The sequence below is a fragment of the Rhineura floridana genome, chromosome 18 (genome assembly GCF_030035675.1).
Source record: "Rhineura floridana isolate rRhiFlo1 chromosome 18, rRhiFlo1.hap2, whole genome shotgun sequence".
In the NCBI taxonomy this organism is placed as follows: Eukaryota; Metazoa; Chordata; class Lepidosauria; order Squamata; family Rhineuridae; genus Rhineura; species Rhineura floridana.
Genome location: NC_084497.1, coordinates 23,563,700 through 23,586,575, shown reverse-complemented (window position 1 = coordinate 23,586,575; position 22,876 = coordinate 23,563,700). Strand labels below are relative to the sequence as shown.

At 48.4% G+C, this 22,876-nt stretch overlaps 2 protein-coding genes across 2 annotated transcripts in view; both read right to left on the bottom strand.

Annotated features, from left to right (window-relative positions):
* TTLL10 (tubulin tyrosine ligase like 10) overlaps positions 1-15,587 on the bottom strand; it is a 36,838-nt gene extending 21,251 nt beyond the window's left edge. The window contains exons 1-2 of the mRNA XM_061601534.1: positions 14,116-15,587; positions 12,757-13,367 (exon numbers count right to left, since the gene is read on the bottom strand). Coding sequence (XP_061457518.1) covers positions 12,757-13,367; positions 14,116-14,180 — 676 coding nt within the window. The 5' untranslated portion in view covers positions 14,181-15,587. The remainder of the gene's footprint in view (positions 1-12,756; positions 13,368-14,115) is intronic.
* Positions 15,588-17,002: 1,415 nt separating this feature from the next.
* The window catches only part of LOC133372649 (uncharacterized), a 110,317-nt gene continuing 104,443 nt past the window's right edge, over positions 17,003-22,876 (bottom strand). Inside the window, exons 3-4 of the mRNA XM_061601536.1 lie at positions 20,657-20,806; positions 17,003-18,279 (exon numbers count right to left, since the gene is read on the bottom strand). Of these exons, the coding sequence (XP_061457520.1) occupies positions 17,972-18,279; positions 20,657-20,806 (458 nt within the window). The 3' untranslated portion in view covers positions 17,003-17,971. The remainder of the gene's footprint in view (positions 18,280-20,656; positions 20,807-22,876) is intronic.

The following is a 22,876-nucleotide window of genomic DNA, read 5'->3' as shown; positions in this document are numbered from 1 at the left end:
CAGGTGGTCTCCCATCCAGGCACTGACCAGACCCAGACCTGCTTAGCTTTGGCAAGGTGGATGGCCTCCTATGCCGTCTGACCAGAGCCTAGGATTTATATATGCCACCCTAGTCAGAGGCAGCATGCTTCTGAAAACCAGTTGCCGGAAGCCTCAGGAGGGGAGAGTGTTCTTGCACTCGGGTCCTGCTTGTGGGCTTCCCCCAGGCACCTGGTTGGCCACTGTGAGAACAGGATGCTGGACTAGATGGGCCACTGGCCTGATCCAGCAGGCTCTTCTTATGTTCTTATATCCCCATGGCAACGTTTGGCTTCCTGGAGGGGGCAATTTCCCCCATCCCAGCATAGGGCTGAGAGGAGATTCAGTGCTGTGATGGGAACACAAGAACCTAAGAAGAGCCTTGTTGGGTCAGGCCAAAGGAAGAGGAAGGCTCTGTAGCTCAGTGGACAGAGCATCCGCTTTGCATGCAGGAGGTCCCAGGTTCAATCCCCAGCACCTCCGGAGAGGGCTGAGAATGACTTCCCTGTTTGAAACCCTGGAGAGCCACTGCCAGTCTGTGTAGACAGCATTGAGCTAGATGGACCAGCGGCCTGACTTGGCATAACGCAGTATCCAATGTTCCTATATGGAGGCGGGGAATGGGTGAGAAATGCGATCCCGTTGGCATTTCGAGCCGAATCGATCAAATGCGCACTTTCCAAAACAATATGAGGACTGAAACACTGCCACCCTTGAAATTCGCTCCTGATCGAATTTTGCAATGCGGTTCACCAACCGACCGGCGCTTGCCAAAGTGCATATGCAAGTGGAGAGGACGCATAAAAATGGATAGACGGGTGGAAATAACACAGAGAAATGCATTAGATGCCAAGAAATGGCTTGCAAAACATGTGTACCTTCGTCAAAACTGCCTACCAAAAAGAAAAAGTGTTTATTAGGAGAAATTCACACTAAAACGCTGGAGGATCTTCTTGAGGATTCTCCCCTTTCCTCCCCCCCCCCCCAAAAAAGTCACAAATTGCTGCAGAAATATGGAGAACCGGATTTATGATTAGAAAAATCTAATCTAATCTGGGCTCTTCCTGGGAGGAAGGGCGGGATATAGATCAAATAAATAAATAAATAAATAATCAAAAGGAGGACTGAAATTGACAGATCAACTCCATCGTTAGCTCTCAGAGACTCTCCACAGAAGGTTCCATCCCCACACTGAAAATAGGCTTGAAAGCAGCTTTCTTTAGCCACAAGAAGGCTTTTTGCCAAGTCTTATTGCATTGTGGGGGCAATTTGGTGTGTGTGTGTGTGTGTGTTACAACTAGGGATGGGGGAGAATATCTGACAAAATTGACCCTGGTACCAGATCCCCACTGAATTCACCAGTTCGCTATCCCTTCGGAGTGGCACCCATCTCTTGCAGCAGGCCGCAGCTGTAATCAGCACAGATTTTGTGGCCGCAACTTCAATCGGCAATACTTTTTCCCCAAAATCCTCCCCCTATTTTATGTAATATTTTTTGTAATTATTTTTTGCAATATTTTTCCCCTCCGCCAAAAAACTACGTGGAACACTGTGATCACTCACGTAAGGGACCTAACAATTATGCAATGTTTTTCTCTGCCACCAAAAATCTACGTGGAATGCTGTCATTTACACAAGTATCTACGAAAACAATTATGTAATTATTGCAATCTGGGGGGGGGGAACCCTGCGGATCGAATCACCCAAAAACCTATGTAGCAGATTGAATCAGCAAGCGCCGGAGAAAGCGGAAACAAAAAAAATGAGGGACCGGTAAAGAAACGACGGACTATTGAAATGCATGTGGATCAGCACAGTGCAGCGAACCCCATCCCTAGTTACAACTAGGGAGTGAAGAGTTGTAGCACCTAATGGGCACACAGGACCCTGCCCCACCCATCTCAGCCTTGATTCCTCCAAGCCCTCTGGCTGTCTTACTTACAATCAGTCCAGAGGGTGACCTGCCCTGTCAGTTCCCTCATGATGAGGGCGGGACTAGACCGAGTTGGCTCCACCTGTCATTGGCTCTGGCTCCACCTACAGTTTGGGCTTCCTGCCTGCCACCCCACCAGTCCAAATGGCACCAGCAGCCAACACAGGGCCTATCAGCCCTGAAAGGTTGGTGATGGTTGTGGCTCCGATGCCAGTAGGGCAGCGAATCCGCTCCAGGTTTTAGTTTGAACTTTCAAGGAGCTCTCCAAGGTGCTGAATCCTATTCCCACTGCTTCTGAGCATTCCCGAGGCCACCTTTGCTCTTCCACGGGGGGGGGGAGAGCGGAGGAGAGAGATAGCTTCCACCCACGCTGTTCGTAGCCTCACCTCCTTGCTTATTGGATTGGGCGCTTGTAACTCTCTGACTGCCATTTCCCATGCGTCTTTCCACGGTGGCTATCACCTTGCGTGCCTCACCTGCTTCAGAGTAGTATGGATACCAACGGAAGCCTAAGCGAATGGCGGCCGCTCGTTCACTGGCATCGAGAGGCCTTTCGTCCATCCATCCTGGAAGCCAGAGCGATTTGGTAAGACCCGGGCCCTGTGCCTTGGCTTCGCACCCACCCACACCCAGGACAGTGAAAGACCACAGAAGGAAAAAGGAAGAGAGAGACGCTTCTTTAGAGTCTGGGATCAAGCCAGCCTTTGGGGTAAGTTGTCTCGAAGGCCACATTCATGCTAGGGATGTGCTAGAATTCTGCCGGATTTGGATTTGGTTCCGAATTTTTCCTTCATTGGCTTAGTCTCTATCCTTGCGGATCGGATCTTTACGTAGCGATTGGGCCTGGCAACCAAGAGGTCTTCTGTATCTTTAAAAGTTGTGCAGGGGGAAGGGAAAATTTCACCTTATGGTTTTTCCCATTACAGTGTTGCAAGAAAACCTGCACTTGGCTGAATTTTCTCTTCTCTTAAAGATTATCCCAGGCCGATCACTGAGATCACTTAGGGGATCATTGTTACTTGTTACAAAGGCCCGGCTAGCCTCAGCCAGAAATTGTGCATTAGTGATGCTGTTTCCATGCTGTGGAACACTCTCCCGGCAGCGATTCGACAGGCACACTCACTTTTGACTGTCAGGTGCCTCTTGTAGACTTTTTTTTTTATGCCGGCAGGCCTTTGCCACTATTTATGTTTGATTAGCCAGTCACCTCAATAATTATTTTGCCATTTTTATTTCTATAATGCTGCTTTTAGGACATTGTACACTTCCTTGATATTTTATAATGTGGCAGTATAAAAAATACTTCTATCAATCAATATATATTTGTGGGAGGAGTGAAGCCATCAGTTAGATGGCCAACTCTCCTTTGTTAGTGGCTGATTTCTTCCATTGGCAAGGGGCTGGACTGGATGACCTCTGAGGATCCTCCCAATGATTCAGTGAAGAGTTCGGCCTTTTGAGCTGCCCCTTGCCCTGCACATTGGCCCATCTCATTATTTAATCAAAGCTCTTGAGCCAAGCTTTGCCTGGCCAAGAGAGAATCTGTCCAGTTGAGGCTTGTTAGGTCTTTTGATTGCCTCTCACCACTTAATTAAGAGCTTTTGAGAGCAAAATGGTGTCTTTAAGAAGGGAAGGCTGACTGAAAGTGGTGGAAGGATTGCCAGATTAATTTTCCCCTTCACCACAGGACCCCAGAATTTTGTCAAACCCACTTGCTTTATGCCATTGGTGTCCCGCCCCTTCCTCAAAGGAGCTTGGGGTGGTGTACATCATTCCCCATGCTTATCTGTTTTATCTTCACGACAACCCTGTGAAATAGGTTAGGCTGAGAGAGAGAGAGAGGGAGAGAGAGAGAGAGAGAGAGAGAGAGAGAGAGAGAGCACCTACTGAGCTCTGGGGGGATTTTACGTCCTAGTCCAGTGCTCGGATCGATAAACAATCCCCCAAAGAGCTCGATATGGTTGATGACCATGTGCTCGGTTCTCCCTATTTTACCTCACAACAACCCTTTGAGGTGGGATTGGCTGAACAAATGCGAGATTGGCCCAAGGTCATCTGCTGAAGCTCAGTGGGGATTGGAGGTCCTCATCCAGTACTCACACCAAGACACAACCCTTCTGTCTCCCCAAGGAGATCAGTCAGACTGTGTGATTGGTTCCCCCATTTTACCTTCACAACAACCCTTTGAGGTAGGATAGGCTGAGCAAAAGAGAGATTTGCTCAAGATCACACACCAGCTCAATGGGATGTGAGGTCCTAGACCAGTGCTCAAACCAACACACAACCCTTCCCACCATCAAGGAAATCAGCTGGACTATGTCATCGGCTCCCTCTGTTTTACCCTCATAACAACCCTTTGAGGTAGGTTAGGCTGGAAAAGAGAGAGGGGGCTAAGATCACCAAGGTAAGCTTGATTTGGAGTGGGGTGTGTGTGAAGATTTGAATCCAGGTCTGTAAGACAGACCAAATTGGTGCCTTGAAAATTCACTCTTTGGGTTGTATTCAATTAAGTTTCACTCAGAGTAGATTCACTGAAATAATAATAATAAATAAATAAATAAAACTTTTAAAAATCCTGCTTTTTACCATCTAGGTTCAAAGCAGCTTACAACAATAAAACTACATAGCATGCAAAGTTTAAAGCATCACTGAAACCTCAGAAATTTAAAGACAGCACAGAAGGCCATGGTAAAACACTCTAGAAGGATTCATGATGGAAAGGCCTCCTGAAATATCACTGGGCGCCTGAAACGCAGCAGGGAGAACTAAAGACAGACATGGCCGTTCTTGACAATGGTTCTACTCTGAGTGAGAAGAGCGGGGCTGCAAGCTCCCGGCTACCTCTTTGGGGGATGATTGCATGCTGCCTTCACCCATCTGTCTGGGATTTTTTTTTCATCCGCAGCACAGCCGGCCATGGGCAACGATGGAGCGCCTAGCTGGCCCCAGCGCTGCCACCCAGCACTGGCAGGGCTAACCTGAGAAGCACGTCGGTCTTCGGAGAGCCAAGAGGGGTGGAAAGGAAAAGAGCTTCTTCTTGCAGACCTTTTGTGCCTGGGGAGTCGGTGTTGAAGCTCCTGCCTGCTCTGAAGCCATATCCTCTGGAAGCTGACTTGCACACAGATCATAATGGGGAGGCTGTGATGTCACCCGTTGACTCAGGTGGCCAGCCACCTGCAGGATTCTCCCCTGACCAGTCAAGCTGGGGAAAGGGCCCGCGGCAGAAAGGGAGGGAAAGATCTGTCCATTTCTGTCAGCCTTAAAGTCATTTCTTCACACTCCTGCAGCAATTTGCAAGGGTTAGTGTGGATTTCTCCGAATGCGCACATTTTGGTATGTGGCTTTGCCTAATGCGCACATATTTGCAAGCGATTCCCCCGAACAGAATGCATTTTTGTACGTGGCTTCCACCACTATGTTCACTTTCCGCACGCGTCCCCCTAATGTATGCATTTTTGTCAACATTGCTTAGTTGGCAAACTGCAGAGCAGAATTCAAGTAAGTGTCATATCGGAGGACGGCTGCGTTTCGCTCCTCGTGTTGTTTCAGAAAGAGCCGATTTGATAGATTCTGCTTGACATGCAAATGGAATCGAAATTCTTGCCCATCCCTAGTGGCAGAGTGCCTGCTTTGCATGCAGAAGGTCCCAGGTTCAATCCTTGGCATCTCCAGGTAAGAGCTGGGAATGTTGCCTGTTGGAAACTGCTGGTCAGTCCAGGCAACACTGCGCTAGATGGAACAAGGGACCTGACTCGGTATAAGGTAGCTTCCTCTGTATTTAAGGGGAGGCACAGTGCCTGCTTTGCATGCAGAAGGACCTAGATTCAATCCCCAATGGCATCTCCAGGTAAGGCTGGTGCCTGAAACCCCAGAGAGCCGCTGCCAGTCAGTGTAGGTGATACTAAGCTACATGAACCCTTGGAATAAATAAATAAGGCAGATGCCTATGTCTTAAGGGCCACAGCTCAGGGGCAGAGTGCCTGCTTTGCATGCAGAAGGTGTCAATCCCCAGCACCTCCAGTTAAAAGGATCAGGGTGATGGAGATGCACTCTTTTTGCTCGAGACTCCAGAGTGCTGCAGCCAATCCAAGGAAGCAGTCTCGGTCTAGGTAAGGCATCCAGACCAATCCAGTCTAAAGAGGAGTATCCCTACTGCATCCCAGGAGAAGAAACCCTTTTAAGGCGAAGGGGGTGTAGCGTCTGCTTGGCACGTAGAAGGGCTCAGGTTTAATCCCCTGCATTTCCAGGGGGGGCTGGGAGAAACCCCCCACCTTGAACCCTGGGCTCCTGCTGGGAGGAAGGGCGCGGTATCAATCAATCAATCAATTGTGAAAATTCATGTTTTAGTGCAGATTTCTCCTAATATACACATCTTGGTTGCAATTTTGCCTAATATATAGCTGTTTTGCCAGGCATGTTTTCCTTGATTTGTATATTATTCCCTAATATAATGCATTTCTGTGTATTATTTTCACAAATACATGCATTTTTGCACCCCTTACACCAGTGTGTGCATTTTCGTACACATTACTTGGCAGGAGAACTTCATTGCATAATTCAGAGAAGAGTGGATTTCAACAGATTTTCATGTTTCAGTTTGCATGGTGTGAATGAGGCCATTTCTCATTAAAATGCAAAGAAAATCCCTCCTCCTATTCACACAGGCATTTCAGTCCCTTGATTTTTTTCCAGTTCTTTCTGGACAGCTGAATGTGTGGACACACGCTTGGGGAAAGCATTTCATTGAGCAACAGGAGCATTTATCCTGTGATGGGCATTCACACATGCCAATCGCTTTTGCCTGCCATCAACCCTTGTACTCCTGTGACCTCAGCAACACTCATTTCAATTCACTCAGATGCATTTATACCCCACTCTTCAGAATGGCTACCAGATCAATGAAAAACAGTACAGGTCCTGCCCTCAGGCATACAAGCTAAGCATGCGTGGCACAAAAGGAACGGAGGAGGAGGAAAGACGAAAACAAGCAAATCCATGAGAGAGAGGGGGGAAACAACTGTGAACCCCTATTGCAAACACGACAGCAACATGCATTATATATGCATGGCCACTGTGCACTGCTTTTCTGAAGCACCCCTCCCCTCCATCGCAGGTGTCCCCTCCCCCCTCGGGGGCTGCCAAGAGCCATTTTGAAATGCTTTATCCTGAAACACAGGCTAGAGAGAGACCCATGGTGGTGATTGGAGGCGTGCTACGGGAAGGGGCTCCCATTCAGTCGAAACACGTCTCTGTCTCAGCCTAATATGGGAAGGCTCCATAATTACAAACCCAAGGAGAAGATCAAAGAGGGCCATCTCCTGGGATTCTTCTCTTTAAAGATGAAAGATGAACTTTCAGGCTCGCTGTATAGTTTTTTGACACACATTATTAAAGCATAAAGCCCACAGACCCTCCACCCTCCCAGACTTGGCATTTGTAGTTTTTTTTCCCCACCTCTTTCGGTGGCTAATGATTACCCCAATCCTTTTTTTCCTGTACTGTATTCAAAGTATTAATTTGGGTTTTAAAACACCAGCTGCCGGGTGCCTTGTTGAGCATGTACCATTCTGTTTTTGATCTTCTGTTGCGGGGGCGGGGGGGGGAGAGGGAGCCAAGCATTGAGTTTAGGTGCTAGACTGTACGGTAAAGAGCCAGGACTTTCCCTAGAATCGTCCTCTTTTTGAGAATTAAAAAAACCCACCTAAGAATTAGAAATTAAAAATGTGTACCAAATGTTGCATTCGGTGTCCTGTTCCTAATGTGCAATGCTCAGCATGGTAAGCAGGGAGGGAAAAGCCTTGCTAGACTCTGTTGGGAGGTAGTGCCGAGGGATACTGGGCACCATGAGGACTAGACGCTTCCTCCATCTGAGAATGAAAAGCAAGGTATTTTGACAGCCTTTTGAACTCGTGCTACTAAACTTGAAACCAAGTACTTGGTTCACAAGGAGAAGGCAAGTCAGGCGCTGTGGGTTGTAGCCGCATAAGCCCTACTCAGAGTAGACCCATTGTAATGAAAGGAACCTAAGGTAGCCATGCCCATTCATTTCACTAGCATTGGCTTGTGCCTGCTAAATAGACGTATTTCACAGAACTAAAACAAAATATTTGTCTTAAGACAATGTATTATTTCCAGAGCTTGGAAAAATTACTTTTTTGAACTACAACTCCCATCAGCCCAATCCAGTGGCCATGCTGGCTCAGGCTGATGGGAGTTGCAGTTCAACAAAGTAACTTTTCCAAGCTCTGATTATTTCATGATAACTGGTCATCCCCTGGCTAATTTCTACGAGACATACTGGTGCTGAAGTCTGAAGGAAACTCTTAACCTGGAAGACCTGACTCCCTAATTTCAGTTTTGGGATTGGTGGATGTAGGCAAGAAACTCATTCATCTCTGTCAATTGGGAGATCTTCTACATCCCCATTACCTATTATCAACCATCACAGGCCCTACGATTGGTTGCGAAGGCCCTGTTGGTTACAAGGCCTTTTCGGTGGTGGTTCCCCAATTGTGGAATGCCCTCCCTGGTGAGTTTCAAATTAACATCCAGAAGGAATTTACGAACACTCCTGTTCACCCCAGGCATTGGATGGCTGGAAGATGCTGTTCCTGGCAAACTTGTAACAATTACTGGTGTGACTGCTTTTAAGTGTTTGTAGATGATTTTAAATTCTTTTTAAAATGGTCTTGTTTTGCTGCTTGGCTGTTTGCTGCGTGAGACTGTTCGATTATTTTTGTTGCAAGATACTAATATGGCTACCTCTCTGGAAATTAATAGATGACAATTGGCCTGGGTTGCATGTAATGCTAAGCTATGGTCTGGCTAAGCTAAACTATGGTTTAGCATGAACAAGCAAGTGTGTGGGTGCATATTCATAAAATTGCAGCTGCTTCACTCTTCTCCCTTTTCCACTGCTGTGCTACCAGGAGCTAAGCTGTGGTTTGGCTTAGCGATGTGTGAACCTTTTCACAACTAAGGATAAGTGAATCTGTCCATTTCAATTTCTAATTTTCCCGTCTGTAGGGCCTGATAAGCTTCCCCAGGGTGACGCAACCTCAGGAGCTATTAAAAAGACACCTAGAGCCAACCACCTCCTGGCAGGCCAAGGCAGGAAAATTGAAGTGGGTCCAAAACAGTAGACCCTGTCCGGTGGCTTGGACCCAGCCCGCAATGGAGACTGCTGGCTCTCATGTCAGTGGGGCAGTGAATCCGCTCCAGGTTCTAGTCTGAACTTTCAACTTGAACAGGTCAAGGTGCAGATCCTATTTTGGGAATAGGTTTTTATACCTTGGACAGCTCTTTGAAAGTTTGGACTAAAGCCCGGCGTGGATTTCACCGCCCCACAGACACTGGAGCCAGCAATCTCCACACAACTCTATCCTGCTTGCTAAGGGACCAGCATTTTATTGGGCCCCACCTGTAAAACGTTTGTCCTATAAGGCCTATGGGAACTGGAATCTGAGAAGCAGGAGCTTCTGGAATCTTCTAGGCTCCACCTATCATGCATCGTGTTCCTTCCTGGCTCTCTTTCTCACTCTGCTGATTCCACCGATTATGCCAGGCTCCACAGAGCCTGCATGGTTCCATCTTGCCTCCACCCCAACCCAGGCTCTGCCTGTCCTGGATTTACATTGCTTTTAGGAAAAGGAGCTAAGGCCAAAGGTCACCAGTTCCATCCCTGGCACTATCGGATAAGAGCCAGGTCTCTTGTCCAGGATGAGAAAAATTAAAAGTCATGGCAAGGGGCCAGTGAGGGGAAAGGCCTCGAACGGCTCTTCTCTGTGAGAGGCTAGAGGCACCAACAGCAGGGTTGGCGCCAGACTTTACTGGGCCTTCATCACGGTATTGCAGATCCTTCTCAGTCCTAGTGCAAACCTAAGCCCTTGTGCATTGCATTTGGGGGGTTAATCCAAGATAGTGACTTCCTGCCACAGAATGGAGCTGAGATGCAGCTTAACTCCCCATCTGAAAATGCCACCACCCACCAGATCAACATGCCAAGGGGCATATTAGGTGGCAACTAGTGCTAGCCCCAAGTTTGGGGCCCAATTGTGCTGGTGATGTCAGGCAGGGCCCCTGATGGTAGGGTTGGCGTCTGGGCCCTTCTGAGTCCTGGGTCCATTGACGGGTGCCTGGCTATGCCTCTGCTGGCCAAGGGGGTCGATATACGGCTGTTTTCTATGGCTCAGTGGTAAGAACGCCCACTTTGCACGCGAAAGGTCATTAGCTCCTCTAGTTAAAAGGACTTCTGCTGGAGATCCTGGCGAGCCACCACCAATCACAGTAGATGGCCCAATGCTCTGGTTGGTGGAGGCAGAAATGCCTCTGAGTGCAAGCGGGGAGAGTGTTGCTGTCGCCCTGAGGTTCTGCTTGTGGGTGTCCAACTGGGACATCTGGTCGGCCACTGTGAGAACAGGAGATGGACCAGACTGGTCTAAATCCAGCAGACAGGCTCTTATGTTCTTATGGATAAGAGTGAGGGAGGGTTGTTACCTTCCCGCCCAGCCTGTGGGCTTCCTGCAGCTGTCTGATTGTCTACTGTGGGAAACAGAATGCTGGACTGGATGAGCCTTTGGCCTGAACCAGCAGGGCTCGCTTTCTAATATAAGGTAGCTTCAAAACATTCATTTGTTCCAAACTGCATTTCCAGGTGCTATTTATTTATTGAAATATCTCCAACCCACACCCTCCGCTTTTGCAATAAACCAATCTCCATTTTATTGCCAGGGCTGTAATAGGGACAATTAACAACCAATATTGCCAGGAAAATAAAATAACAAGGTTTGGGGGGGTTTTTTCCTGTGCATTTTTATAGCATACACATATTTGTGGCTTCCCCCTTTCCTCTTCTCCACCCCCTAAAGACACCCCCCGCTAAATCATCCTATTAACGAAGTCAGCATCTTTGCTTCCACCCAAATTGCCTGCTAATGGGGCTCAGCTTGTATATTTCTTCCCAATAATCCTAATTTGCTCTTTTATAAGTCTCACATGGACGATTGCAGTTTTATGAAGTTCTTGGAGAGGGGAGGGGAAAAGGAGGCCTCTGGTTTTTTTTAGATGCTGAGCCACTGTTGAATCTCAGGAGGGATCTATTTGAAGCAAAATAGATGGGACTGGGCCTAGTGCATCCCGTGAAAACCAGTCTCCTGGCAATGCCTACCCATCTGCCAACTTATCTACTGGGAATTGATAGCCGGGGGGGAGGGTTGTTCAGTTTGTTTGTCTGTGAAAAACAAGGGCACTTTTCAAGGAGTGAGGCTCTCTGTCTTCTCTCTCCTGTGAAATTCCTCCACTGATGCATCCCTCCCGTTTGCTGTGCAGGGCATCATTAGCGCTAAGCAAAAAAGGCTGCAGCACCTTGGACAGCTCCTGGAAAGATATGACTAAAACCCAGAGCAAATCCCCCTGCCCCACTGACACGGAGCCGCCACAGCCTCTGGATTTTGCTGGACTACAACTCCCAACATCCCTAACTGTTGGCCATGCCAGCTGGGGCTGATGTAGTCCGGCAAAAAAAAAATTTTTTTTTTAAATCTAGAGGGGCTGCAGATTTACCACCTAAGATTTACAGAATACACTGTTTCCAGACAAGGGCTTGGGAACTCTCTTGCTTGGCATTCTTAAAGCAGGGCATCCATTTCTTTCAGGGTCACCCAAAAAGGCAGTATGTGCCTGTCCGAACCGCCACAGAGCAAGGAGTGCAAGAGGTCGCATGTGCCCTTGAGAAATTGCATGCTGTTGATGCACACCCAATGTGGATTCTCCTCCCACCCAAGCTGTTGAATCCGTGCCACATCCAGCAATGTACCGCCCATGGATACGGCAATCAAGGAGGGACATAGTTCCTCACAGTGCCAATAATATCAAGGGGGGGTGGAGACAAGAGCCTCTTCCGAGTTGCCAGGTTGCAACCTGGAGACCCTGCTGAGTCCTTCCCTAACCATGTCACACAGATGGCACATTACCCAGACCAGCGTTCATCAACCTCAGGGCCCCAGATGTCTTTGGATTCAGCTCCCATCATCCCTGGCCATGGGCTAAATTGGCTGGGGAGGATGCGAGCCGGCATTTAAGAACACTTGGAGGGTACCAAAGTTGAAAAACACTGATCCAGACGATAGGTTCTTGTACTGAATTTGGGGTACCATAGGTCATAATGGCAAGTCTAGGACATGTTCTCAGTGCAAGGCAGGCGTTTAAGGTCTCCCAGTACTTTCAATCCACCTAAATGCCCCCCTTTGCCCTGGGAGCATGTCACCATTATGACTTATGGTGTGGAGTGGTATCCAGCTGAGTCCTACTCAGGGTAAGACCCATTGAAATGAATGGACCCAATCTAGTCTTGTCTATTAATTGCAGTGGGTAGGACTAACATTGGATATAACCCATAGTGTTGCATTCAACTGTGTCTGATTCAGAGCAGACCTATGGAAATTAATGGACACGACTAAGTTAGCTCTATTGATTTCAGTGGGTCTACTCTGAGTTGGGCACAGTTTCCAGCAGGACCTGGTTTCCTTCCCTCCCGTTTCAATTTGTAAAAGGCGTGTGACAACACCCCTGCTGTGCAGGCACGGCTGACGGTTGCAAGGGCCAACCACGCCTATCAGGAACTCAGGTAGGGTTTTCAGAGACCGAAGCCAAAAATGGGCAGGAGATATTTGGCTGATGGCAGGCATTGCTAGGATAAGCTGATTCCCAGCTGGAAGCAAGACTGCTTTGCTATCTTCACTTTTCGGACGTGAGGCTCTGAGATTCTCCCACAGAGACTGACGAAGTCCCATCAAGGGGCTGATTACCTCCTTGTGTCCGAAGCTTGCCTTTCTTTTTCCATTTGCCGGCGCCACCCGCTAAGGACCCCTTAGAGTTTACCTTCGAGGTGGAGCGAGACTTTGGGGGCACGTTGCTGACCGGGCCCTGAGAAGGGCCAGATGGCTTCACACCTGCAATGGCTTCCTGGACGAGAGCCGTTGCTTGCGGCTCTGTGGCGGGACCTTCCTTGCACCCTTCCTCCCGGCCTAGGTTCCCCTCCGTTGCAACGTTGCGACCTCCCGCCCCCAGGCTTGTGGCCTCCAGAGGGATCCTTTCGAGACTCTGGGCTTGGCTGGCCCTTCTAACTGGGGATTGTCTCTCTGGGTTCATCTTAGGGACCCCAGAGCTCGTCCTGGAGAAACCATGGAGATCTAAGGCCTCCACTTGCTGGCTGCTGCTTAATTCGCAGTCACTGACAGATTCCATGATGGGATCCAGCCTGAGTGCTAGCTCTTCTTTCCTTAGCTGAGGCTGGGGTCTGCTTCCCGGAGTGCTCACAGCCTCCCCGGCAGACTCGCCTTGCTTGCTCAGAAGGTGGAAGATCAATCTCTTTCTGGGGAGCTCCCTTGCCGACGCCCATTTGTTCTCAGGACAGTGACTGTGAAAACAATCAAAGAGGAGCCACAAGTTAGGTTGGTGACGGCGAGCCATTTATTTATATGAAATTCTTTTATGTTTTTGGTTGCAACAGCAATTTGTTCTCTGTATACTTCTACGTACCTCTGTATGTTTTTATTTAACGCATTTGTCATGGCTTTTGGCTGGTACAATAGATTGAATTGAGTGATTATTTATCTGTGGGTATATTGTGCAACTTGTCACTGACGTGATAATAACGCGTTAGGGGCGGACTGATGCCGGCGTACCCACGCATGGCTCTGCTTTATGAGTTCTGCGATGCTTCCCCAGTGCTGTCACATGGTTGTCGCCTGGAGGGGCAGCCTTGGGCTAGAGCGCAACAACAGAGGGACCACAATCACAACTCTGGATAGAAAAAGTTACAGGATTTTAGCAGGAACTTCACTGGACATGCCCTGGCTGGAAATGAAGCAGTTTGTCCGTCCTGAAACGTTTGCAGGCACCAAACAGGATTGAAAGGGGGATCGCGTCTAACTGCCTTGCAGCTCAGTAGCAGGGCATCTGGTTGGCAGACCAGAACTTCCAAGTAAGGGCTAGGAGGGACCCCTCTCTGAAACCCTTGGACAGCCGCTGCCAGTCAGCGTACACAAACACTGAGCGAGACAGCCCCATGGTCTGACTCATCAGGCAGCTTTCATGGTATGTTCCTAGGATGGCAAATAAAGACTTAACCCCACCAAAGAAAGCAAAGTAACAGAAACGCTAACCTGCGCTCGGCACGCCCTAAATGCTTTAACAAAGCGTTAGTGGGTTTGTATTCCAGACGAGCCATAAGGAAAGCCAGCCAAACATCACGTTCCTGGAGCAGGCTTGCCACTTCGGAGGCTCGGCGCGCACTTTTTGCTTGGGCAACACCCGTGTCTCAAGTGTCCCAGCGATGGCACTCGGAGCATCCGAAGGCAGCAAGCTTTTGTCCCCTCCCTTGGCCAGCACAAAGGAAGCCCTCAGCACTATCAACAAGGGCCAGTTGCCTAGCAACCGCTGCTTAGGAACCGTTGCTAGAATTGTGAAGGATTTCCTGCCTTAATGAATGGTCTGGATTTCTGCCTAGGGACTTGTGTGTGTGTGTGGTGTTTGAGAACTCCAGGTTTGAGGGGAAACATGCCCAGGTGTTGGGCCACGGTAGGCTCATGGCCACCATTTCATTCCCCCACAATGCCCTGGAGCAAAGCAAGTCAGAGGCATTGTGGGAATCAAAATGGCAGCTAGGCCTAGTTGCCTGACGATGCTCAGAGCGATGGGTCAATGGGGGAAAGGAGGGGAGTCCAGGCAAACAGAAGTATGTAGGCCCTGTCAGGATGTTGCAGCACTGGCCACTGCCTGAACATGCCAGGAGATGGTGCCAGCTATCATGCAAAAAAAGGTATTGGGCAGCCTCCGATGTTGCTATATAACCTCCATGCAAACTTAGTAAAGACAAATCACTCTGGTCTCCTCTACATGCCTGGAATGAAAGATGTCAGACTAGCGGGCATGCAGGAGAGAGCCTTTTCAGCTGTGGCCCCCAAACCGGAATACCCTACCCCAAGAAGTCCGCTCTGCTCCCTCCCTGATGGTGTTCCGGAGATTTTTGAAAGCCATCCTGTTCTGGAGAGCCTTTGGGAGGGACTGAAGGCTGAACCTGAAACTGATTTTATTTCCCTTCCTTGTTAGTTTTACTTCTTTGAAAATGGAAATGGATTGCCTTCAAGTCGATCCTAAATATGGTGAGCCTATGAATAGGGATTTCATGGTAAGCGGTATTCAGAGGGAGTTTCCCATTGCCTCCCTCTGAGGCTAGTCCTCCCCAGCTGGCTAGGGCCTGCTCAGCTTGCCACAGCTGCACCAGCCAGCCTCTTTCCTGTCCGCAACTGCCAGCTGGGGGGCAACTGGGCTCCTTGGGACTATGCAGCTTGCCCACGGCTGCACAGGTGGCTGGGCATGTAACCCCTGAGCCACTCACTGTGGGGGTGATCTTTAGCTGGCCCTTGACGCTCAGGAGACAGGAGTGAGGATTTGAACTCGCAGATTCTGGACTCCAAGCCAGCATCTCCTGGCTAGAAGGGGCTAGAGGAGTGCCAAGCTTTTTTTCCTCCATGCTGTCCTGATAAATTGCTGCAGGGAGACCTCACACTCAGGGATGTGGGGGTTAGGGGGGCCAAACACCATTGGTCCTTCTACCTCAGTACTGTCTACACTGACTGGCATCCTTCAGGCTCAGAGCTTGGAAAAGTTACTTTTTTGAACTACAACTCCCATCAGCACCAGCCAGCATGGCCACTGGATTGGGCTGATGGGAGTTGTAGTTCAAAAAAGTAACTTTTCCAAGCTCTGGGCAGGGTGTGTCTCTCAGCCCTACCTGGAGATGCAGGGGACTGGCCTTGGGACCTTCTGCATGCAAAGCAGATGCCCTGCCACTGAGCTACGGCCCTTAAGACATGAGAACATGGGAAGCTGCCTTATACTCATCCGGCTGGGCTGTTCTTATGTCCTTATGTCTTTCCTCTGACTTCCGCGTGTGGAAAGCCTGTCCTGTTGCATTTGGAGGCCTTGCTGGGGCTCCCCGACGCAACCTGCTCATCGAGCATCCCTCCTGATTTGCTTGCACAAAGCTTAGGCGGAGGTCCGATGATGCCTTTCCGGAGCGTTCATCCTGAGTTGCCTGCAGGGTGTTGACCACCTCTTCCCATTAATCAGTTGTTTATCCCACATTTTTCAGTGCATTTCCCATGTCGCTCTCCTACCTGCAAAAAGTGGTGTGAGGGTTTGTTGTTTTTAAGTGGATCTGTGCCACCAGAGCACTGTCATCCACTCAGAATGGCAGGACCCTAAATTTCCACCTATACAATTGAATCTTTCCTGCTTAATACTGATGGGTTCAGAGGCAGCCCTCCTCATTCTGCCGAGCTGAGGGCAAGCAGGATCTCTTCATTTCCATCCTCTCCACTTCTCATTGTCTCCAGTCTTCAATTCGGTGCTCCACGTTTCTGCAGAATTCTGCAGCAATTTGTGTTTGTTTTTTAAAAAAAATCCTCATGAAAATTCTCCAACATTTTAGTGCGTATTTCTCCTACTAAACACATTCTTGTACGCAGCTTTGACCAATGCACCCATTTTTTGTACAAGCCGTTTTTTGCTCGAATAACACACTTTTGCGTGCCATTTTCACTGGCGTATCCAGCGGCGTGCACCTTTCGCCCAACAGATGCATTTTTGTAAACAACGTTTGGTAGGCGAAGAACGCATCGCAAAATTCGGAGAAGTGTGAATTTCAAAGGCTGGCTGTGTTTCTGTTTTCATATTGTTATGGAAAGTGGGGATTGGATAGTTGTGGCTTTAAAGGAGAACTGAATCAAATCTCTCCCCTGTCCCTCACCATTCATGCTTCATTTGGTGAGGCTGCTTCTCTCTTAAACCTCCAAAGCAATCCCAGGTTGTCTTGTTTCACCCAAATAGATCAGTATTGTTCAGCTCACCTCCACAAATCTAGACTTTACAGCTCTCCCCAGGAATTTTCTTTCTTTCTTTCTTTCTTTCTTTCTTTCTTTCTTTCTTTCTATCTATCTATCTATCTATCTATCTATCTATCTATCTATCTATCTATCTATCTATCTATCTATCTATCTATCTATCTATCGACTTACCCTGTCATATCTTTTTTCTACCTCTACAGATCTTATCTATCTTATCTATCCTTTTTTATTAAACTGCATGCTAATCTACATCTATATTTCCATAACTTAACTAGCCATCTACCATATCATTCAATCATCAATCCATCCATCTATCAGTCTATCCAGTCCATTCTGTCCACTTACCTATCCAATCCTCTCTTTCTTTTGTACATTTACAGAGCTTATCAATTTATCTATCTTTTTGTTTATTGAACTGGATGTAGTTTCTATCTATCTATCTATCTGTCTGTCTGTCTGTCTGTCTGTCTGTCTGTCTGTCTGTCTAACCACCAAACCATTGTTGTTCTGTTGGCATCGGGGGCCATATAATTTTTATCCCCCAGAGCTTTCGGAAATGGTTGACACCCACTATTGTCTCCTGCGACTTGCTATCTCCTACCCCTCTTGTTCCTCATCCCCAAGGCCCTGCCCTTCATCTGCGGATTGGAAATCAAAGGTGTCATTACAATTTCAAAGGCTCTGCCTGAGCTGCAGTTTAGCTGCTGCTGCTCAGAGAAAGAGGGACAAATTACGATCTGGTTGCGGCCCAGCCATTCAGAAAGGCTGGTGAACCTGAACAAACAGCTGCAGTGCTTCAAAGACGTTTGCGGGTCTCTTGCTAAGAGGGTTGTCCAGGTAAGACTTTGGGACACGTGTCCGTGGCCCCCCAACCAGGGCGGGGGGAGAAAATTGATTTAGCATCTGGTCCTTGCAGTGGCAAACCAGACGCTTCTGGCAAGCCCGCAAGCGGTTCTTGAGCGCAACAGCAACTCTCCGCGCTTGTGATTCCTGGCAACTGGTGCTCAGAGGCCGTATTGCCTCTGACAGTGGTGAGCGAACATAGCCATTGTGGCTAGTAGCCATTGTACTTTCCATGGAGTTATCTAATCCCCTTTTAAAGCCATCCACTTTAGTGGCCATTGCTGCCTCTTGTGGGCGCAAATTCCACAGTTTGGCTACGCGCTGTGTGAAAAGGCCCTTCCCTAGTGTCTGTCCCGAACCTTCTGATTTTCAGCATGACAGACACTTGCCGGATGCAGACGCCTTGCAGCCACGTCTCGATGGACTTGAAGTGGTACTGCATGGCCCCGTAGGAGCTGGAGACAAACTTGTAGGAAGCAAAGACCTGCAACTTGCCTCGCTTCCACCTGGCCCCTATGCTTCGTTCTCTGTCTCCCAACCAGATTTCCACATGGATGTCGTGGGGCTGCCTTTTTCCTGCATAAGAGGAGGGGTTCAAACAAAAATCTCAGAAAGTGACTGTGAAAATCAACATGTTGGGAGAGACCTGGAAAGGGCTAGAAAGACGTAACGCCTTGGTCAGCTGCAATGCTGGTACCAGACGATCCCATCAGGACTCAGGAACACGCTCAGCTGCCTAATGTTGACTCCATCTAGCTAAGTATTGTCTACACTGACTGGCAGTGGCTTTCCAGGATTTCAGGCAGGAAGCTCTCCCAGTCCTACCCAGAGGTCAGCCTGGGGCCTTCTCTGTGCAAGGCAGATGCTCTCCATCTGAGCCACAGCCCTTCTGTGCCGTGCTGCAAGATAAAGAAATCTGCTTCAGGTCGCACCATGATGTTGAGTGTGTTTGTGTGTGTAGAGGAAGGCAGGAACTGAATGGAGCAGCAAGACTTTCTGAAGCAGGAGTCACCAACCTTTTGGGGCCAGTGGGCACATTTGGATTTTTGAGGAAGTGCAATGGGTGCCTACAGCTGGTATAGCACAGTGGGGAGGAGAGCCTGGCTTGGAGTCCAGAGTCTGTGAGTTCAAATCCCCAATGTAGGGACAGGCAGGGAACAACGGACAGCAGAGCTGACATTGCATGGCGCATCAAAGCAAGTTCCTGAAATGAAGACTAGATCTGGTTTCAGATGTTCCTCGCTGGGTAGCGTCACAGGAAGAGTGTCATACTGGTAAGCTTGGTTCCCCGGGCCAAGGGGGAAGCCAAACCCTTCCATCAGGTCCCACACCACCCTCCGGATAAACCCACAGCAGTCTAGGAAGAGTGGAGAGTTGTATTCTGGAGCTGTGGAGGAAAGCAAAGCAAACGTCAGCCGGGAAGACGGTTGAGCAAAACGGCAACCTCAGCAGCGCGTCCAGAGGAAACAAATGGGAAGAGATGAGGCAAGGTGGGAGGGCCAGGAGAGAACTGGCTCGTTGGGTCAAATTTAAGGCCTATTAACTTCAGTATTCCATCCCCGTAACAGTCGTGCCTAGCCCTGAGCTGGTTACCAGGCACGGAGTCCTCAGAGGACACGCCGGACACTCCAAAGGCCGAGGCCCTGCAGGCGTTGGTCGGGCCTCTTGAATCCAATGCTGAGGATCTTCTTCAGGGACCCTCCAGGTTGGGACCTGATGAAGAACCCCCAGAAATATCACAAGAGGAGGTGGAAAGGGGCCCCCACCCCAGGTCTCGAGAGGGCTGGCACCAAAAGCTTTGGGTCCAGGCTGAAGAGCATCTACAGACCCAGAGCCATTGGTCTACTTGTGAGTAAGGGGTCTGCTCAGGAGTAAGCAATCCCTAATGTTCCTTCACTGCCAGCAGCTGTGGTTAAGGTGGGGTTTTAGGTGGCCAGAGTATATAAGGCCTCTCTCTTGAGCTTGTCAGTTGTTGGAAATGATGTAGGTCTTAGGTGCTGGGTTGAGTTATATCTTGTGGGATACTCTGATATTGACCTTGGGCTGTTTTCTGACCTTGCTTCTGGATTCTGTTTGGGCCTAGATTAATTCCTTGTGTTTGACAGTGGTTGGTTGGGACTGCGTTGCACCAGATCCCCTGTCCATGCTTGCAAGCACTTTGGTGACAGCCTATTGTCTCCTTGGACTGGGCGTCTAGCCCCTAAGGGTGCTTATTACAGTGTGATGCCAACAGCCCTCTTGGAACCTCATAAGTAGGGTATGGAGGAAGGTGATGAGCTCACCTCTGTGCTCTGACACAGTAATTGATACTCAATGGACCCTGCAGCAAAATGTTGCAGTGCAGAATGCTCCTTGTTCAGGATTCCACTCCAATTCTTCCTCCACCACCATCACCAGTTCTCTGGCTAGGGAGCATGCTCAGTGCTCATTGGGATTGTTTTCTGGGTATCTCTGCCCCTTTGGGTGTACCCCCCCCCACAGATTATTTTGTAGTCCTCCAAATCTTGAGGTTCCGCCAACCCTGCAGATACCTCACTCTCCTGCATGGGTGGTGCTGTTTGGGCTGCATAAGGAATGGCACGTTGCAACTTGCTCCATTCAGCAATCATGGCTGAGGACATAAGGTCCCTGCTGGTCAAACCAAAGGTGGCTCTCCAGGATAAAGTTATCCAGGGCTACTAGTCATGATGGCTGTGGTCTCCCTCTGATGTCAGAGGCAGCGTGCTGGGAATCGCAGGAGGGGGAGAGTTGCTGTGGTGGCCTTTCCATTTGGGCATCTGGCTGGCCACTGGGACAACAGGGTGCTGGACTAGATGGGCCACTGGCGTGATCCAGCAAGGCTTTTATGAGGGAAATGTGAGCCATCAAATATTTTAGCAGCACGTTTTGGGGGGGAGGGTCTCCCCTTTCTTTCTTTACATCCTTGCCTTTCAAGCAGTAGACTGGCTCTTACTTCTAGGTTCATGGTATTTCCAGGCATAAGGCACCCCGATGTAACTCTTTGGCCGCTGAAGGAACTTCATTCGCAGTTGCCACTGGGCATCTGACAGCTGCAGCTTTCTCTGGGTGGCCACTTTCATTGTGGCACCCTCCAGAGTTCCTCCTAGAACCAAGAGGAAGGGACCCGAGATGAAAGAGAAGTAGTTGGGGGCATTTTCATACATGACATGAAAAGCACCTTCAAGGCTTCCCCCTCCCGCCAGAAGAACATCAGAACAGTCCTGTTGGTTCAGGCCAAAGGGGGGCCCATCTAGTCCGGCATCCTATTCTCACAGTGGCCAATCAGATGCCCATTATGGGAAGCCCACAAGCAGGACATGAATGCAATCTTTAAGTGCGTGCATATATAATACAGGCCAACTACGGAGAGAGAGAGAGAGATTATATCAGTTGAGGACTGGCAGAAAGGCAGGTTAACCTTCCCCTTTCAACCGCCTTGCACTTTTAACAAATGTTTGTGAACAGATAGTTCTGTTTCCCCAACAACTCTTCTCCGATCATGAAGAAATTTATAGAAATTTGGGAGTAAATTTGCTAGAAGCAAATCCCCATGGGTTTTCAAAAGCTTTTGATAAAGCTAGTGGCGCATCTCATCCTGAGGAGGTCGCACCATCCCTAATGTTAAACATCAAGTGTATTGTGGATAATCTGTTCTGGGTGTGAGGAACCTGGGACCCTACATATGTTGCTGAACGACTGCACAAATCCTCCAAGGCTTGCTGGGGTTGATGGGAGTTGCAAGGGCTGATGGGAGTTGGAGTTCAGCCACTCCTGGAGGGCCAAAGGTCCCCCACACACCTGATCTGTCTGCTGTTGTTACCCATACAGCTGTTCCATGCTCCTTGTAACAAAACTGGAGCCTTGTAACTTTGTTATAGTTTTTACTGACAAATTCATGGGCTAAAAAATAAGTATCGTGTAGGGCTACTTCATCCGCCAACCTCTGCCAGCAAGGCCAGTTGTGAAGGATGGTGGAAGGCTGAGATGGCAGACCTAGGGCTTGAGATGGGAGAGAAATTTAATCCGGCTCATGTCTAGAGGCAACTGCAATTGACAGAGATGTCCATCCTTAAAGGAGACATAAGCCAGTGGATTTCAAACCGCTGAATTTATCTGTCAAGTAAATTCAACACTATGATCAGGAATGGGAAAGAAATCTGGTTTGATTTGTATTTAAATTAGGGATGGGTGAGAATTTTGATTCAGTTCACATTTCAAGCAGAATTTATTAAATTTGCAATTTCTGAAACAATATGAGAACCAAAACACAGCCATCCTTTGAAATTTGCATTTATTAGAATTGTGGGATGCAGTTCGCCAACTAAACAACATTTACAAAAATGCAAATATTAGGGGAAAGTGTACATAAAAATGAATACATGAGTGAAAATAACATGCAAAAAGGCATGAAATGGTGAGAAATGGCTTGCAAAAATGTGTACCTTTGTCAAAACTGCCTTCAAAAATGTGTTTATTTGGAGAAATTTGCACTAAATGGTTGAGAATTTTCAGGAGGATTTTTTTTTAAAAAAATGCAGATTCCTGCAGAAATGTAGATAACTGAATTTAACATTAAAAAGTGAGAAACTGAGAGAACTGAAATTGACAGATCTAATGCAAATCTACCTAACTTGCCCTTTCCAAAACAATACGGAAGCAGATAAGCAGCCGTCCTTCGAGGTTCACACTTCTGTAATTTTGCCAGGCAGTTCTCTAGCCAAGACATGGTCCAAAAATTCATATATACGAAGGTTTAGTGCATAAAAATGTATCAGTTGAAAACAGCATGCCCAAATTATTGTTTGGGGAAATGTCTTTGTACAAAGTTGTACATCGTATGCAAAATTGCATGCAAGCGTGTGTGTGTGTGTGTCAGGAGAAATTTGCTGATGAATTTTCCTTGAGAATTTTCAAGAAACAAATATCGCAAACTGGTGTGGAGAACTGAGGATTAGAGAAATGCAAAAAGCGAGACAACTTGAAATGGACGGATTCACCCACCCCAACAATGTGGCCCTCCTGATGCTGCTGGACTCTGACACCCACCGGCCCATAGGTCATAGGTGATGGGAGTTGGAATCCAGCAACATCAGAACAGTGAAAGGTTAGCTATCCCTGGTCTACACTGACTGGCTTTCAGACAGGTTTCTTTTCCCCCAGCTCTGGCTGTATG